We start from the raw sequence: 17,930 nt of genomic DNA on the forward strand, positions 1-17,930 counted from the left end.
GTGTTGACGGGTACGTCACTTCCTATTTGCATGTGATGCGCCCGCGCGATAGTATACCATAATGCTTGAGGATGCTGTGTGGTATCCAGTCCTCGATAGTTACAACGCGTCGTCAATCATGGCTACCGTAAAGCAATTTTGAAACGTGCACGAAACGATTTTACTAAAGCAGAGAATCAAGTGTGGTATCCGTTTACTTAGAAAGTATTTCGTTTAGCGACTCACCATGGCTGATGCTACAGCGAGGTCACTGCAATACGAGTATAAAGCGGTAAGTTTTAACTCTAAATTAGGATTAAGAATAACTAATTCACAAGTAACGATCTGTGCTTGTGTTGTGTAGCATCAACGTCGTGGTACTTTGGGGTTTTTAACTGTTTCCTATTACATATGTATTACGAACAGGGTCATTTTCTCATTTATGACAAAAGAGTTCCAAAACTTGATGAAAAATGGAAATGCATAAGTGTTTGAGCTTATTTGTGTCAAATGTGTGTTGATGTTGTAGAACTCCAACCTTGTATTGCAAGCGGATCGCTCACTTATTGAGCGACGTGGTAGGGATGAAGCGACAGGTGAGGTTATGAGCTTGGTTGGCAAACTTTCTGGCACCAAGATGGGTGATCGTTATCAGCGAAATAAACCAGAAGTATCAGAAGAAAGGAAGTCCAAGTACGTTGTTCATTGTTATCTTTAGAAATTAGGTGTAGAAATATATTAAACACGTTTCACAGATGCTAGAATCTCAAACTGCCATTCTACCAACTTAGGAGAAGAAAAGTCCAAGAAAAGGAAGAATTTAGTAAAAGCAAAGGATCCACATTGTTGTCTGAAGATGCTGATGATCTTGCTGGAATATTTTACCATCCTAAAACTCGAGAGACGAAATCCACATATGAAGTTCTCCTCAGCTTTATTCAAGCTGCCATAGGTGATCAACCTCGTGACATATTAGCTGGAGCTGCCGACGAAGTTTTGCACACACTAAAGAATGATAAAATTAGAGTATGCCTGAACATGTCTTTTTACCTTGTCATTTAGCTAATGATGGCAGTCTATGTGAACCTGAATTGTTGATCGCCACTGTATTTATAGGACAAAGAAAGACATAAAGATATTCTTGGTTTGCTTGGAAACATGGCTGACGAGCGATATGCATTGCTGGTCAATCTTGGCAAGAAGATTACAGATTATCATATAGATCATGATAAAATGGAGGAAGGTAACAAAAAAATGTCTCATAAAGTCAGCTGCATGTAAAACTGAACACTTTACTTTTCATTTATAATGATTTGGCATACGATGTTGTATGGTTATAATAAAGTAAATGGTTTGAACCTGGGAGTATAGTTACATGTTTGTAAATGTAGATTGTCCAGGTTAGTAGAGTCCTGAGAAGTACTGTTGGTGTTGACTGACATTTCATGTAATAAAAGGTTTTTTTTTACTCTGAAGATGACTGTTGCTAAGGTTTTAAAATCGTCAGTAAACAACAAGAACAGTCCTTCTCAGGACTCTACTAACCTGGACGATCTACATCTACAAATATGGTTATATTATCATTTTATTATCGTATTATGGTTTCCATTGTACTAAAGATACTAACAACATAATTTTTTTTACCTGATACCACAGCAATATTCAAATTAATGCTTCACAATATTGTCATCACTGAACAGTGTGCAATTAAATTATGCAAACACCATACTTCTGGTCATGTGATGCCTTAGACATAGCTCATAGATCAGTTTTGCTGTAATATTCAGTGTGCGAATTAACAGTGTGCAATGTGCAATTTGCACACCGTTTTAGCTAAAATGAAAACAATTGCACATCACTTTTTTAAACGATGTGCAAAAATCAGCGGTTTTAACAAAAAACATTGACGTAAATGATATGAATTTGTTCACCTTAAAAATATTAATTTAGCAATGAGTGCTATATAATAATTAATGTAATATCGATTTGATTATGCCTCTAAAGAAACACTTTTTTCAAAAAAATTGCACATCATTTTTTCTGAACTAATTCGCACACTGAATATTGAGCAGAATTAAGAAAGTGTATACATGGTGATAATGAATTTAGCAAAAGATATTTCTAAGTTGGTTGATCAAAATGTACATACTATGTTGATGTGATAAATTAGGCTGTTGTCAGTGTTACCATACATGAATAATTTATTGTCAAAAATGTGGTGATCCGAGTGCAATGCATGCTCCCCCCTGTACCAAATGTGACAATTATTTAATCAGGTGGGGCTGTCTAAGCTTGCTAGAGCAGATTGGGTGATAAAAATTACAAAATCTGGTCACACTGGCCCCTAAGAAATGACATGAATTTGTTCAGTTTGCACTAAGAAAGAACAATGGCCTGTGCAATGACTTCTGTTTAAATGACAATTTTCTTATTTAGACGAGGTGATGGATGAGACATATGGTGTTGCTGTACAGTTTGATGAAGATGAAGAAGTGAGTTTTGGAAGACTATTGTGCATATGCTTCACGACTATAAGAAAATTGTATTGCAAGGAAAGGGGATTGGGTACTAATGAAAGCATTTAAAGGCAAATATTGCTTGCCTAGGCTTTAGTGTTCGTAGTAATACTTTGATGCTTGAGATACTTAACAATTTATTTTGTTATTAATCAAGATTTTTGCCTTCATGTTACGTACATAGAACTGTTTTGCTGACAATTCCTGATTTCAAATCAATTAAGTTTAACTATATAGAGAAGATTTTTTTCTTTTCATTGATTTCTTGTGTCAATAATGTTTAGGAGGAGAAAGATTTTGATGTGATTCAAGATGATGACATGTCTGGAGACGAAGGAGGTGTTGAAGCTGAAACCAACATGACGTTACATGGTTGGGTACGTATATACTTCATTCCTAAAGGATTTTATGGGAAGGACTGGGTCTGGGTAGTCATGTAGTAAATATGCATAAATATTTTATGGAAAGGACTGGGTCTGGGTAGTCATGTAGTAAATACGCATAAAGGTTTTATGGTAAGGACTGGGTCAGAGTAGTCATGTAGTAAATATGCATAAAGATATAGTCTTGTGAGCAGTGGCATCAACAGCTCAATAATTGACAAAGGATATTACTCATATATGCATGTTAAGGCAATTTAGTATATATGTATGAATATTATCCCTCCCCTCCCCCCCCCCCACACCTTATATTGAGCTGGAGATGCCATTGCTTCCGAGGTCTCCACAGTTATAAACATTCTTGTATGCGTTACCTTGGTACCATAGAGCCATTCCCCATTTTGTTCCTTCATCTTAAATTGTATATGCTCTTTTGTTTCCAATTGTTGTGTTAGATAATTTACTTCGCTATCCACGTGTACGCGTTGCGTGCCCATTTATGGGTTTTTATGTTTGCGTGTTTTTAGCAAAGATCTGGCAACGATTCAGCTTCACAAGATGTTCTACATCCACGAAGCATTGACGCCTTCTGGCTTCAACGAGAGCTTGGAAAGTACTACAACGAAGCAGAGGCGTCCAGAAAGAAATCAGAGGAGGTTTTGGAAATATTAAAAAATGCCAGCGATGAAATTGAACTCGAGAACAAACTGATGTTGTTGTTGGGTCACGACAAGTTTGCGTTGATCAAACTTCTACGTAAGAATCGTATGACTGTATTGTATTGTACATTGCTCGCCAGTGCACAGAGCGCAAAGGAAAAGAAAGATATTGAAGTGAAGATGGAGAATGATCCAGAATTGGCACAGATTCTCCATGCTTTGACTGAGAGTGTTGAAGAGGATTTAATTCAGGTACATCATAACATTTGAGGGGCAATCCTTGTTTCAATACGTCAGCATTTACTACTCTTAATACCAGTACTATACGCCATACCCCCATGAATCATTCAGATTGACATACGTAGTGATTCTTTCCATACACACAAAGAATACTTCTCACACACAACTGGGAGCTGCTGCAGCCAATCCGCCGCATTCTTTACATTTATTACACATCAAAACAACAAATAACGGCCCTGCTCCTTCGAGTAGCCTAAACTCAACACTCTTCATAACTAATATACCTATATCTATACTGCTCTATCCGGGTGGGCGGGGACTGGTACTTTAGGCAAGTCGTTTCTCAGTCGGCGGAAAATAATATATTTCATAATTGTGTTGATATGGTGATTCTCCTCATCTCTATCGTGGAACACGTGTAAACAAGTTTTAACTTTCATTGTGTTGATAGGAAGAAAGAAGTCGCAAAAAGGCTGCGAGAAACGCTCGTGTTGCTGCAAATCTTGCTGAAATCGAATCCGTGAGTTTTACTGTTTGCCATACGTACATACGTTTGTGTTGCTGAACATGTTTGAAACTTATTTGTATACTCGAAGGCCCGTATTGGTGTGAGAAACGTTCTGGACCTGGATGAATTGGCTTTCAAAGATGGCAGTCATGTCATGGCAAACAAGAAATGTCAGTTACCCGATGGCTCGTTTAGAAAACAGAGAAAAGGCTACGAAGAAGTGCACGTGCCAGCTTTAAAACCAAAGTCTTTTAACGAAGGAGAGGTTAGTGATTTTTGTTCATAAGGTTGAAAAGAAAGCAATCGTCGACAAATATTTTCCTATCTCTTGAATTACACCCACGTCGTGTTCACTCATCTATAGTTTATGTTTATGTTCACTCATCTATAGTTTATGTTTATGTTCACTCATCTATAGTTTAAGTTTATGTTCACTCATCTATAGTTTATGTTTATGTTCACTCATCTATAGTTTATGTTTATGTTCACTCATCTATAGTTTATGTTTATGTTCACTCATCTATAGTTTATGTTTATGTTCACTCATCTATAGTTTATGTTTATGTTCACTCATCTATAGTTTATGTTTATGTTCTTATCTATAGTTTATGTTTATGTTCACTCATCTATAGTTTATGTTTATGTTCGCTCATCTATAGTTTATGTTTATGTTCACTCATCTATAGTTTATGTTTATGTTCACTCATCTATAGTTTATGTTTATGTTCACTCATCTATAGTTTAAGTTTATGTTCACTCATCTATAGTTTATGTTTATGTTCACTCATCTATAGTTTATATTTATGTTCACTCATCTATAGTTTATGTTTATGTTCACTCATCTATAGTTTATGTTTATGTTCACTCATCTATAGTTTATGTTTATGTTCACTCATCTATAGTTTATGTTTATGTTCACTTATCTATAGTTTATGTTTATGTTCACTCATCTATAGTTTATGTTTATGTTCGCTCATCTATAGTTTATGTTTATGTTCACTCATCTATAGTTTATGTTTATGTTCACTCATCTATAGTTTATGTTTATGTTCACTCATCTATAGTTTATGTTTATGCTCACTCATCTATAGTTTATGTTGTGATGAATGATGAAGGTATTCATTATCTTAGGCTCTCGTTCCTATTACCACTCTGCCTCATTATGCGCAACCGGCATTCGAAGGATACAAAACGTTAAACCGTATTCAAAGTCGTCTACACAACACTGCGCTTCAACAAGACGAGAATCTTTTGCTGTGTGCGCCGACAGGAGCAGGAAAAACCAACGTTGCTTTACTTTGTATACTTCGGGAGATCAGCAAGCACATTAATCTGGATGGAACAATCAATGCCGATGAATTTAAAGTCATTTATATTGCGCCAATGAAATCCCTTGTGCAGGAAATGGTTGCCAATTTCAGCAAAGTGAGTGTAACTTTAATTCGTACGAACGCTTCTCTTGTATAATTTTCTCAAACCGAGATAAATTCCTATATTTTAATGTAAAGAGTTTTGCCAACATGTCAGTGTAGCTATCACCCTCTTGACCGCTTACCGCAGAGTCAAATCGTTGGTTTTGAGTCTGTATATTAAGAGAGGAAAAGAAATTGACTTCGATGATATAGATATGCCTTTGAAATTGGGCTCGTCTGTTTCTGAGTACAGTTACAGATTTTGGTTACAGCTTTATTGATTTATGAATTAAGAGTAAAAAAGAAATACGTAGGGTCTATCTCAAGATGAAGCATTATAGATAGATAAACTTGAGATTCTATGCACGCCTTGACAAATTACGACGTCTTGTGATTTATTTCTTTGTGTTCATTCTTCATTAGAGATTGAGTACATATGGTATTAAGGTAGCTGAGCTGACGGGAGATCATCAGCTGAACAGAGAGCAAATCAACGCGACACAGATTATCGTTTGTACGCCTGAAAAATGGGACATTATAACGAGAAAGGCCGGTGATCGAACGTACACACAACTCGTAAGGCTGCTTATTATCGACGAAATTCATTTACTTCATGACGAACGAGGTCCGGTTCTTGAATCTTTGGTAAGTATGGCAGATTATGTAGATAGATCATTGCACACGTAGCTATACAGCTAGAAAGTTTTAATTGACTCGAGGTAGTGTTTGTTGATCTAAAGAAATGGTAAAAGAAACAAACTACGATGTTACTTCTAACTTTTTGTTTATTTTTTACATATCTTTTTGCTTAAAAAGACTGTTATTGCTCAGAGCCATCAAAATACTTACGTAGATAATGGGAATCAAGTTATGTCACGTGTTATCGCTTGATCCTTACTTGGTTCATCTTTATAAATTAAGGTGGCAAGAACTATCCGTCAAATAGAAGCAACGCAAGAGTTGGTGCGTCTGGTTGGACTGAGTGCTACTCTTCCTAACTACGAAGATGTGGCGACATTCATGCGGGTAAATCCGAACAAGGGTTTATATTATTTTGATAACAGTTTTCGTCCTGTGCCGTTGGAACAACAATATATTGGTGTGACTGAAAAGAAACCGATGAAAAGATTGCAGGTAAGTTTTTGGGAGCTTAAATATTGAGATCACTGAGGTATATATATGTACATATGTATACAACGTGTGTAACAATCTGCCCTCTCGGCTATCACCATAGTGCAATTGTGACTCGTGCACTTGGGACACAGGATGTACCGTTATACATTCTATGGATTGTTTTGTAGAGTCAGCAGAGTGCTCAAACCTATAAATGTGAGCTTGCATAGCGCCAAAGCGGTGAACGTCTCATTATGTGTTTCTCTACACAATCCGAGAGCGCTCTGAGTGAGCGTTGTGTATATATATGTACACACAACACATAAGAGAGCGTTATGTATATATATGTACACACAACGTGTATAACAATGTACCCTCCCGGCTATCACCATAGTGCAATGGTTTTGTTTGAAATCTGGAAAGTATTTTCTATTTTGTAATAAATAACGATTAATTTAGTTGACTGTAATGTATCGTTTCTGAATGATGAATGATATTGTTTGATAAATGGGGGTATATTGTATAGATGATGAATGATATTGTATGATAAATGGTGGTATATTGTATAGATGATGAATGATATTGTTTGATAAATGGTGGTATATTGTATAGATGATGAATGATATTGTTTGATAAATGGGGGTGTATTGTATAGATGATGAATGATATTGTTTGATAAATGGTGGTATATTGTATAGGTGATGAGTGATGAATGATACTATATGATAAATGGTGGTATATTGTATAGATGATGAACGATATTGTGTACGATAAAGTTATGGAGAACGCTGGAAGAAATCAAATACTAATATTCGTGCACTCAAGAAAGGAAACTGGTAAAACAGCTCGTGCTGTTCGTGATATGTGCTTAGACAAAGATACACTTGGTTTGTTTTTGAGAGAAGATTCAGCTAGCACGGAAGTGTTGAGGTATGTACAAGTACACAGACCTCTTATGGACGTACTACAGTATCCACCATTATCCTTGGTAAATCATACAAATAATAAATCACCCTCCATAGTTAAAATAATTGATTTTAGGACGGAAGCTGATCAAGTGAAGAATGGCGAATTGAAAGACCTTCTTCCTTATGGCTTTGCTATTCATCATGCAGGAATGACTAGAGTGGACAGAACTTTGGTCGAAGATTTGTTTGCAGATAAACACATTCAAGTCCTTGTTTCAACTGCTACACTCGCTTGGGGCGTCAATCTTCCTGCTCATACTGTTATAATTAAAGGAACTCAGGTGTGTACTGGGGATGTATGTGTACACTAACTCCAACACTCGCGTGTGTTTTAATCGTTCTACTTATACGTAAGGGACTCGGGTGTCCTGTAGGGATGCATGTTAACACCATCTCCAATACCCAAGTAGGTAATAGTCATTCTGCTTATACAAATGGAAAGATGCGATTAGATTTCAGGAATGTTTTATATAATTCTGCCTGTTGATATATATATCGTTCGAAATTTTTACAAATAGATTTACAATCCAGAGAAAGGTCGTTGGGTCGAGCTGGGTGCTTTAGATGTCCTTCAAATGTTAGGGCGTGCAGGTCGACCTCAATATGACTCGAAAGGCGAAGGAATATTGATCACCAGCCATTCTGAACTTCAATATTATCTGTCTTTAATGAATCAGCAAGTGAGTAACATTCACTTTGCGTTATATGAAGTATTCTTTTACAATTAAAATTGCATAGTTTTCTTTTACAATTAGGGGGGGGGGTCTTTTTAGACTTGAAGCAAACGTTATCACGATTTGTTTTGTTTAGTTACCAGTGGAAAGTCATTTCATTGATAAGTTGGCTGATAGTCTTAATGCAGAAATTGTTCTTGGCACTGTTCAAAATGCCAAAGAAGCAGTAAATTGGCTTGGTGTGCTTTTTCTTCACATTTAAAGCATGCTTTTAAGGTGACAAATTTAAATTGAATTATTATCTTCTTGTCAAGGTTATACGTACCTATATATCAGAATGCTTCGTAATCCGACGCTTTACGGAATTTCTTACGATGATCTTGAAAAGGACAATTTACTAGAACAGGTTTGTTTTCCCTGCCATCAAATTGTTGGTCTTCACTACAGTCTGGTAGCAACCTTATCCTAACTTATTACTTTCTATCCCCTTGAGCTAATGTATTATCTTTATTATAGAGACGTGCTGATCTCATCCACTCCGCAGCAAGTGTGTTGGATAAAAATAATTTGGTGAGATATGACAGGAAGACTGGTAACTTTCAGGTTTGTGCTTCATTCAAAAATCATCCATATTTTTGAAAACTTTTCTCATTGTAAAATTGCTTTTCTTTTCAGATAACTGAACTGGGAAGAATCGCCAGTCATTATTATTGTACACAACACACGATATCCGTGTTTAACAGCTTATTGAAGCCAACATTGAGCGAGATTGAATTATTCAGAGTTTTTTCTCTTTCGTCAGAGTTCAAGTATATCACCGTCAGAGAGGTATTTTTGCAACCGACGTTTCTATTTACTTTTATAAACACAATCACCCGTCTGTTTATTTAAATGTGGTATTATAATGCCTAAGTTTTGTGAATTGATTGAGGGGCAATGTGGTGTTTTATTTCAGGAAGAGAAACTTGAGTTGAATAAACTCTTAGAAAGGGTCCCAATCCCTGTCAAGGAAAGCATTGAAGAACCAAGTGCCAAAGTAAGCAATGTTTGTGTACCGTGCTATCCATGTTGTACTGTTAATGTACCGTGCTATCCATGTTGTACTGTTAATGTGCCGTGTTATCCATTTATAAACCGTAATATGCACAATTTCAATTAAAACATAAATAGCATTCTCTTCCTCGCCATTCTCATCATTGTTTATTTACTGTGTGTACATTTGCAAGAAGAATTGCAAAGTTTTCATCTGCGCTAATTAGCGCTGTTCACTCTAGTTACAAAATTTACGTTTTACTGCTGGTGGTAAAGTCAAGAAAGCGACTACGACTGCTGTATTTTTTTGTGCATTTAACCTCTGAACCGCTTACCGCAGGCTCAACTTGTTGTCCTTGAGTCTGTATAATAAAAGAGGGAAAGAAATGTGCTTTGATAAACAAATAGACCCACGTCATCGGGTTGGTCTGTTACTAAGCAAAGCTACAATTCTTGGGTTGATGACTTCTTATGAATGATATCTCAATAAAAGTCTTCTATACTGGCATTGATTTATTAATGACTTATCAATGTTCTGTTTAGGTTAATGTTCTGTTGCAAGCTTACATATCACAATTAAAGCTGGAGGGATTTGCTCTTACTTCCGATATGGTTTACGTAACCCAGGTAAGCGGATTACAAAATTTCAAATTAGATTCATTTTATTTTCTTGAGTAGTGGTAAAAGAGTCGTGAAATGAGCTCTGTTTATCTCTTAGTCCGCTGGTCGACTTGTGTCTGCGATCTTCGAGATTGTCGTTAACAGAGGCTGGGCGCAACTGGCTGACAAGACTTTGAATTTGTGCAAAATGATCAATAAACGAATGTATGTATTTGATAGTTTTGATGGCAACGATTCGGTTCTTTATTATCTTCAGTGTTGTAAGTCGCACCACGCATGATTTCTTGTGAAGTTGCCTCGTTCTCACAACGCTCCTGTTGTGTTCTCACAACACTCGTGTTGTGCTGTCATACAGGTGACCTGTAGGGAGTGGTGTAGCTTTCACTTAGAAAGACGCTTTCCAACATGTATTATGTTAAAACTGTCTCTTACTTTTCCATCTACATACATGATGAGCACATCGTTGATTGTATGTTGAATAAAGAAGAGGAAAATTGAAACATCACTCATGTCACAGGCATATCTCTTCAATATAGTTATGTCTGATCGCGAAATTGATACATATTTACATAAATTGCAACATAATTGTGAGGAGTCGACGAATGGCCATAGTAATGTTATCGTGTTGAACATCTTAGCTGTATCGTTTTTCTGTTCCCATAGTAATGTTATCGTGTTGAATATCTTAGCTGTATGGTTTTTCTGTTCATCCAGGTGGCTGTCCATGACACCGTTGCGTCAGTTCACCAAAATTCCAATGGAAGTAATAAGGAAGATTGAGAAAAAGGATTTCCCTTGGGAGAGATTCTATGATCTCGGAACTAAGGAAATCGGAGAACTGATTCACATGCCAAAGATGGGGAAAACTTTACACAAGTTTATACATCAACTTCCAAAGCTTGAACTGGCTACTCACATTCAGCCAATCACGAGGTCAGTGTGAGAAAATCTTAGGGTTTAAGGCGAAAACTAAGTACTCCTGTTTATCCAGTTAATCCTCCTAAATGTAGGTCAACGTTGAGTGTGGAACTAACTATAACACCTGACTTTCAATGGGACGAGAAGATTCATGGAACCTCTGAAGCATTTTGGATTTTGGTTGAAGATGTTGACAGTGAAATCATAATGCATCATGAGTATTTTCTTCTCAAGAGCAAGTATGCTAATGATGAACACGTGATTAAATTATTCGTCCCAGTCTTCGAGCCATTACCTCCTCAGTACTTTATTCGCGTTGTTTCAAACCGTTGGCTAGGTATGGTATCAATAAAATAATGAATAGTTGACTTTTTTGTAGTTTCCCTATAGACATGTCGCCCTTATTCCGTATGTAGGCTCGGAAACACAGCTTCCTGTATCGTTTCGTCATCTCATATTACCGGAGAAAAATCCTCCATTGACTGAGTTACTTGATCTACAACCGTTACCCGTGTCTGCGCTTAGAAATGTTGATTTTGAATCGCTCTACAAAGATCGCTTCCCTTACTTCAACCCCATTCAAACGCAAGGTATGAAGTTTCGTACTTCAAATTAAGGATGCAGATTTTTGGAGGAATATATTTGACGCTCGCAACGGGTTCTCGTTTAGTATTCAACACGTTGTATAATTCCTTGGAGAACGTTTTCATTGGAGCTCCAAGCGGAAGTGGAAAGACAGTTTGTGCTGAATTCGCAGTTCTTCACATGTTTTCCCTCAACTCGAACAGTCGTTGTGTATACGTCACTCCTCTCCAGTCTCTTGCCGATCAAGTAGGTTATTACACTTCTTATCAAAAGCTTTGTCGTGATCAAGTCTAAAACGTATTATTGTTTGGAAATTCGAGTTCAAAGCCAGTATTATTTTTTCAGGTGTTCGCTGACTGGCAGAGTAAGTTCGGTGTTCAGTTGCAGAAGAATGTAGTTTTGTTGACCGGTGAAACAAGCGCAGATCTAAAGTTATTGGCCAAGGTTTTTATTTTGTTGATTATTCTTCAATGTGTGTTTCATGGGAATATACGTTTCACATTCGAGTCATTTTTAGGGAAATGTCATCATTAGCACACCGGAGAAATGGGACGTTCTTTCTCGTCGTTGGAAACAGAGAAAAAATGTGCAAAATGTGAATTTGTTTATTTTGGATGAAGCTCATCTGATATCAGGCGATAATGGGGTGGGTATGTTTTATAAACTGAGAGGCAAAATATCTTGGATCTCCTTTCGACAAACCAGTGTTTTCCACTTTTTGCCATGAAGCCCGTGGATGCTTTTGTTCATTATACATGAAACAGTGAATGAGAGAGTAAATCGTGTAAGCCATCTAGAGGACTGGGTTCTATATTATCATATATTGAACTATTTTTAGCCTGTAATGGAGGTGATATGTTCACGCATGCGCTACATCTCTTCACAAATTGAAAAGAACATCCGTATTATTGCTCTCAGTTCTTCACTTGCCAACTCCAAGGTAATGAAAACTCGCAAAATGACGTGTGCTGTTTACAAATATTCATGAACATATGTAGGATATCATAGGATTACCGATGATTAGAAGATACGTCTATGTATTATATAGGATGTTGCGCAATGGCTTGGAGCTCAAGCTACTGGTTTATTTAATTTCCATCCAAATGTTCGTCCTGTTCCATTGGAGTTACATATTCAAGTAAGTTTAATGTGTAAAGAATAAGAATTAAAGTTGAACATTTGAATTTCAAATTGAATACTCTTCATATATTTAATCATTCGGCAATCTTGGCTTGTTTCCTATGAAATGATTTTCTATTTTCCAGGGTTTCACTATCACTCATACGGGTTCTCGACTTATTGCAATGGCGAAGCCGATATATCAAGCTATCATGCGTCATTCACCTAAAAAACCTGTTATTGTTTTTGTGCCTTCGAGACGAAATACGAAACTCACTGCACTTGATTTGCTTACGTTCTCAGGAGCAGATAACGACGCACAAAGGTGAAGATTATATATTTCTAGTATTACTGAAACGACTTTATATTAAGGAATATGTATTCCTTTTCATTTAAAATCAGTTCTTGCCGTTTGATGTTTGTAATTGGAGCCATCAGACCTACTGTGTGTGTTGTTTGTGATAAAAACACTTTGCTTTTCTTATAATTAATATCGAGCTGTCATTTTTGTTTTAGGTTTTTGCATTGCACAGAAGATGACCTAAAACCATTCACCGCTCGATTAAATGATAAGGTATCCCATATCATGGTCTACATTGTCGACCTTTTTTGCTATAATGTTATCATCAATTGGACAAGCTATTGTTCAATCATTAAATTTGCGCGAATTTAATTGAAAAATAGCTGTAAATTTGAGGTGTACGTACGAATAGAAATGTAGAAAGTGTATGTTATAAAAATCGGTTTTTCACTAACGTTTTTAGACCTTAAAGGAAACATTGACTTATGGTGTGGCGTTCCTCCACGAAGGGCTTTCTGAAACTGAAGTGAAAATTGTTGAACAACTTTTTGTGTCTGGTGCAGTGCAGGTTGGTATTGCTTGCATGGAGATGCGATATTACTCAAGTTGAAAGGAAATTTAATTTTTTCTTCAAGGTTGTTGTGGTTTCACGAAATCTCTGCTGGGCCATCAACGTAAACGCTCACTTAGTGGTCATTATGGATACTCAGTATTACGAAGGAAAAATACACGCGTATGTATATCTATACCCTCAGGGGGAGGGGTGGGGGTCATTCATGTCGAGAGACCTTTCATGTTGGTGATGCCCAATATGGTAGGCTCTCTCGTTTTACAAATGCCATCATCTTATGTTGTTGTTTTTTTGTGTTTTATCTTCAAAGTTATGTCGATTATCCTGTGACTGATATTCTTCAAATGGTGGGCAAGGCGAACCGTCCATTGCTTGATGATGCCGGGAAAGCTGTGATTCTTTGTCAACAGTCGAAAAAAGAATTCTTCAAGAAATTTCTTTATGAACCATTACCCATTGAGGTTCGAAGACGTTCTTTTCTGTAACGATTGGTTTATTTGATATGTGTTGTTCATTTGCAAGCATTTATCGAAAGGGAAATTGACACTGTTCGGAAGTTTGATACATCTCAAGATGAAGTTCGTTGAAACTGTCATACATTTTTATGATGTGCATCTGGTTGCACCTGGCACCTTTTCCCCAGTTCACGAATTTTAAAAAGCAAATCAAACATGCTTCGTTGCAAACTTAATTTATCTTTTTGTAGTCGCATTTGGACCATTGTCTTCATGATCATTTTAATGCCGAGGTGGTGACGAAAACGGTTGAAAACAAACAAGATGCAGTCGATTATCTCACGTGGACGTTTCTATATCGCAGGATGACACAGAATCCCAATTACTATAACTTGCAAGGTACGTATATTTTAACAACATTGTTTCATGATCCATGCTCATTGGAAAACTGAAATTTGTCTTGGATTCTTTCCCAGGTGTAACTCATCGCCATCTGTCTGATCACATGTCGGAGCTGGTTGAAAATACTTTAAATGATTTGGAACAGTCCAAGGTAAAGTTTACACTTCCATTATACATACGTGACTTGTCATTGACGAGCTACCTCAACCTACTTATTTTTATGTACAGTTTTGTGCCAGCTTTTACGTTTAGTTTGTGTCTAGTTTTGTGTCTTTATGATTTTTTCACACCTTGGTTAAAATATATCTACTCTTGTGTCTACTTTACCGACAAGTTTTTGACGAGTTGCCTCAACCTATTTACTTTTTTGTAGTTTTTTTTAAAGTCTAACTTTAAGTGTCTTTTTTATTTATGTTTAGTTTCTCTTCAACATTTGTTGGGTTTTGTTTTCTTTTTTTGTTTACCCCTTGTTAAAATGTATGAACTATGATATTTGTTCTACTGACGAGTTGTTAGCGAGTTACCGCGACCTACGTAGCTCAGTTGGTCAGGCAATGCCAACTCCTCCCCCGCCCTCCCCCTTACGATCATGACCAAACTGAGGCTTCATAATCTGAACAAGCTCTTCCTTCGTTTACCACGATATCTTTTCATGTAATAATAACGTCTCTTTATTATATCTGATTGATCATGCGTTCTCTTTAAATGTATAGTGTATATCTATTGAAGATGATGTTGATGTTTCCCCGCTGAATTTGGGAATGATCTCTGCATATTACTATATCAATTATACGACGATTGGTATGAGTAAATTTTTCAACATTACATCGCTTCACCTTTCTAACATATCAATTTTCCACTTTTATAGAACTGTTCAGTGTTTCTCTTAACAACAAGACGAAACTAAAAGGACTAATTGAGATCATTGCTTCAGCGTATGAATACGAAAACCTTCCCATTAGGCATCACGAGGACACCACTTTAAAACAGGTAAGCTTGTTAACTTACTAATACATTGATATGCTTCGTTGTGAGGATTGTATGGATCACTTTCTCATCATGTCGCTATTTATCGACAGTTATCAACACGTGTCCCGCACAAGCTGACAAGTCAAAAGTTCAATGATCCGCACACCAAAGCTAATTTATTACTGCAGGCTCACTTATCGCGTTTACAGCTCTCGGCTGAACTTCAGTCAGATACTGAAAACATTCTTGGAAAGGTAAAGTTAGCATTGTTATGGCGAAATGAAAAAGACGTTTTTTACTAACATGTTGACTTCTGTTATATGTTCTGTTTGTTTATTTTATCATGATGTATGGTTTTGTAAGCTTTTGTAATAAACGATGTGGACATGTCGCCCTTATTCCGTATGTAGGAAACGCAACTTCCTGTATCGTTTCGTCATCTCATTTTACCGGAGAAAAATCCTCCTTTGACTGAGTTACTTGACCTACAACTGTTACCCGTGTCTGCGCTTAGAAATGTTGATTTTGAATCGCTCTACAAAGATCGCTTCCCTTACTTCAACCCCATTCTTGTCTTTTTGTTCAGGCAATGCGTTTGATTCAAGCTTGTGTTGATGTGGTCAGCAGTAACGGTTGGCTGTCTCCTGCTTTGGCAGCCATGGAACTTGCTCAGATGGTAAGACTGGGTTCTAGTTTCTCGTTAATTCATGTGACTCTACCAAAACTATTTAACATTACCACAGGAAGCAACAATCATCTCAGTTCCATCACCAATATTGACTGTACCATACTCGCGATATTTTTTCTTAAACGAAATGTGATTGCTCTGTTGTAACTCTTTATTTCGTTTCAAGGTGACGCAGGCAATGTGGAGCAAAGATTCATATCTAAAACAAATTCCTCATTTCAGTAACGAATTGATAAAGCGGTTTACCGAAAAGGTTTGTTGGCAGTTTAACAAGTGTAACGTTGATGATGGCCGTATCTTCTCACAATGTTTTTGCAAATTTAAAAGTTTATGCGGAGTTGCTAATTTTACAGGAAGTGGAGAGCGTTTTTGATGTCATGGAACTTGAAGACGAAGAAAGAAAAGAAATGTTGAAAATGGAGGATAGTCAATTGGCGGTCTGTATGATTTTTGGAATCATTTTGTTTCATATTTAACTTCCATTTTTCTTATGGATGTTGTATTTTCGTCCTTCAGGATGTTGCACGATTTTGTAACAGATATCCAAACATCGAACTAGCTTATGATATTGAAGATAAAGATAATATCAAAGCGTAAGTTTTTTCAAACTAGCATGTATGATATTGGAGATAGGGCCGTTTCAAATGTCCAAGTTTACATGCACCAAATACATTAAAGACAAAATATAGTGAGATTGAATTCCTCATTATCTTTTGTTTTATAAATGCATTCGGCTCATGGAAAATTCGACGTTTGAAACGGGCCTTAAGAATAATATGCAAAAGCGTAAGTTGTTTAGTGTGGGATGATGTGAAGTATTTAGGGATGTTGGTTTGTTATAAATAAACATTGGATGATCAATCTGTTAATGCTTTGTGAATATTTTGATTGTCAGAATTTCAGAAATGTTGCTCAATCATTTCGCTTCGTTTTTAATTCTTAGCGGTTGGCCTGTCGTCGTCCATGTTGATTTGGAGAGAGAAGATGATCAAAGCGGTGCTGTCATCGCACCATTTTTCCCTGGTAAACGAGAAGAAGGATGGTGGCTCGTGATTGGAGACTCTAAGGCAAACAGGTTTGGTTTGTTCGTTTTCTGTGTTTCTCTCAATATATATATGTTATTTTGTTATGATGTGTTTCGTTCAATTTCTTTTCCCATATCATATAATCTTTTGCCATCTCTCATAACGAGGATTTTTAGTTTACTATCATCTTTTTTGTCTTACAGTCTGATCTCCATCAAGCGGCTGACGTTGCAGCAAAAAGCTCGGGTAAAACTTGACTTCGTCGCCCCACAACAAATAGGAAACCACTCATACGTCTTGTACTTCATGTGTGATGCGTATCTGGGTTGTGATCAAGAGTACACCTTCAAGATTGATGTTAAACACCCACCAAGTGACGAAGAAAGCGAAGAAAGCTCATGAGATGTGACTTGTGTGCAGCTTTTCTGTTGTTTCTTGTCGGTAAATGAGTCAATCTCGTGAGCTTTGAAAACGATTTAATATTTTTAACTTTCCTATTGTAAAAAATAAATGATACATTTAACCTTCAATGTATATTATTGACCCTCAATGTATACATTTAACCTTCAATGTATATTATGTCGGTGAAGAAAACAACTTTAATGCAAAAACTAACCTGTATGAATTTATATATGAATTCAAAGTTTGTTGTGATCGGTGATTTAGAGGAACGTTTCTATACCTCTTGTATGTTCATAAACTCGCCAACTAATTTTTCGAGAAAGAGTGTAGAGATCAGTGTAAGGAAATTCTGTCATCCAAAGTGGATGCAGCATAGCTTCTTGCGACGAGAGA

General features: G+C 36.7%; 1 protein-coding gene across 1 annotated transcript; it reads left to right on the forward strand.

Annotated features, from left to right (window-relative positions):
* Positions 1-84: 84 nt before the first annotated feature.
* Positions 85-17,746, forward strand: LOC124443615 (U5 small nuclear ribonucleoprotein 200 kDa helicase-like). Its single transcript, XM_046994093.1, has 46 exons — positions 85-271; positions 509-672; positions 771-1,005; positions 1,096-1,222; positions 2,416-2,471; positions 2,780-2,872; positions 3,403-3,786; positions 4,226-4,294; positions 4,371-4,547; positions 5,414-5,707; positions 6,118-6,339; positions 6,616-6,828; positions 7,556-7,737; positions 7,849-8,056; positions 8,294-8,455; positions 8,586-8,688; positions 8,764-8,855; positions 8,966-9,052; positions 9,125-9,277; positions 9,405-9,485; positions 10,025-10,108; positions 10,200-10,306; positions 10,817-11,035; positions 11,113-11,357; positions 11,437-11,610; positions 11,691-11,851; positions 11,951-12,049; positions 12,123-12,251; positions 12,444-12,545; positions 12,654-12,743; positions 12,871-13,049; positions 13,241-13,298; positions 13,489-13,593; positions 13,661-13,758; positions 13,907-14,057; positions 14,303-14,450; positions 14,528-14,604; positions 15,167-15,254; positions 15,322-15,443; positions 15,533-15,676; positions 16,009-16,098; positions 16,277-16,363; positions 16,464-16,547; positions 16,627-16,703; positions 17,054-17,185; positions 17,339-17,746. Exons 1-46 carry the CDS (start codon positions 227-229, stop codon positions 17,535-17,537), a joined length of 6,396 nt encoding a protein of 2,131 aa, XP_046850049.1. The 5' UTR covers positions 85-226; the 3' UTR covers positions 17,538-17,746.
* The last annotated feature ends 184 nt before the right edge of the window (positions 17,747-17,930 follow it).

This window comes from Xenia sp. Carnegie-2017, unplaced genomic scaffold (assembly GCF_021976095.1).
Source record: "Xenia sp. Carnegie-2017 unplaced genomic scaffold, XeniaSp_v1 HiC_scaffold_21, whole genome shotgun sequence".
In the NCBI taxonomy this organism is placed as follows: domain Eukaryota; kingdom Metazoa; phylum Cnidaria; class Anthozoa; order Malacalcyonacea; family Xeniidae; genus Xenia; species Xenia sp. Carnegie-2017.

Excerpts from the sequence above, each read along its gene's own strand:
- LOC124443615 (XM_046994093.1), top strand. The coding sequence starts at position 227 with ATGGCTGATGCTACAGCGAGGTCACTGCAATACGAGTATAAAGCG. Across the intron at positions 1,006-1,095 it reads TAAAGAATGATAAAATTAGA|GACAAAGAAAGACATAAAGA; the intron begins GTATGCCTGAAC and ends CTGTATTTATAG. Across the intron at positions 2,873-3,402 it reads ACATGACGTTACATGGTTGG|CAAAGATCTGGCAACGATTC; the intron begins GTACGTATATAC and ends GCGTGTTTTTAG.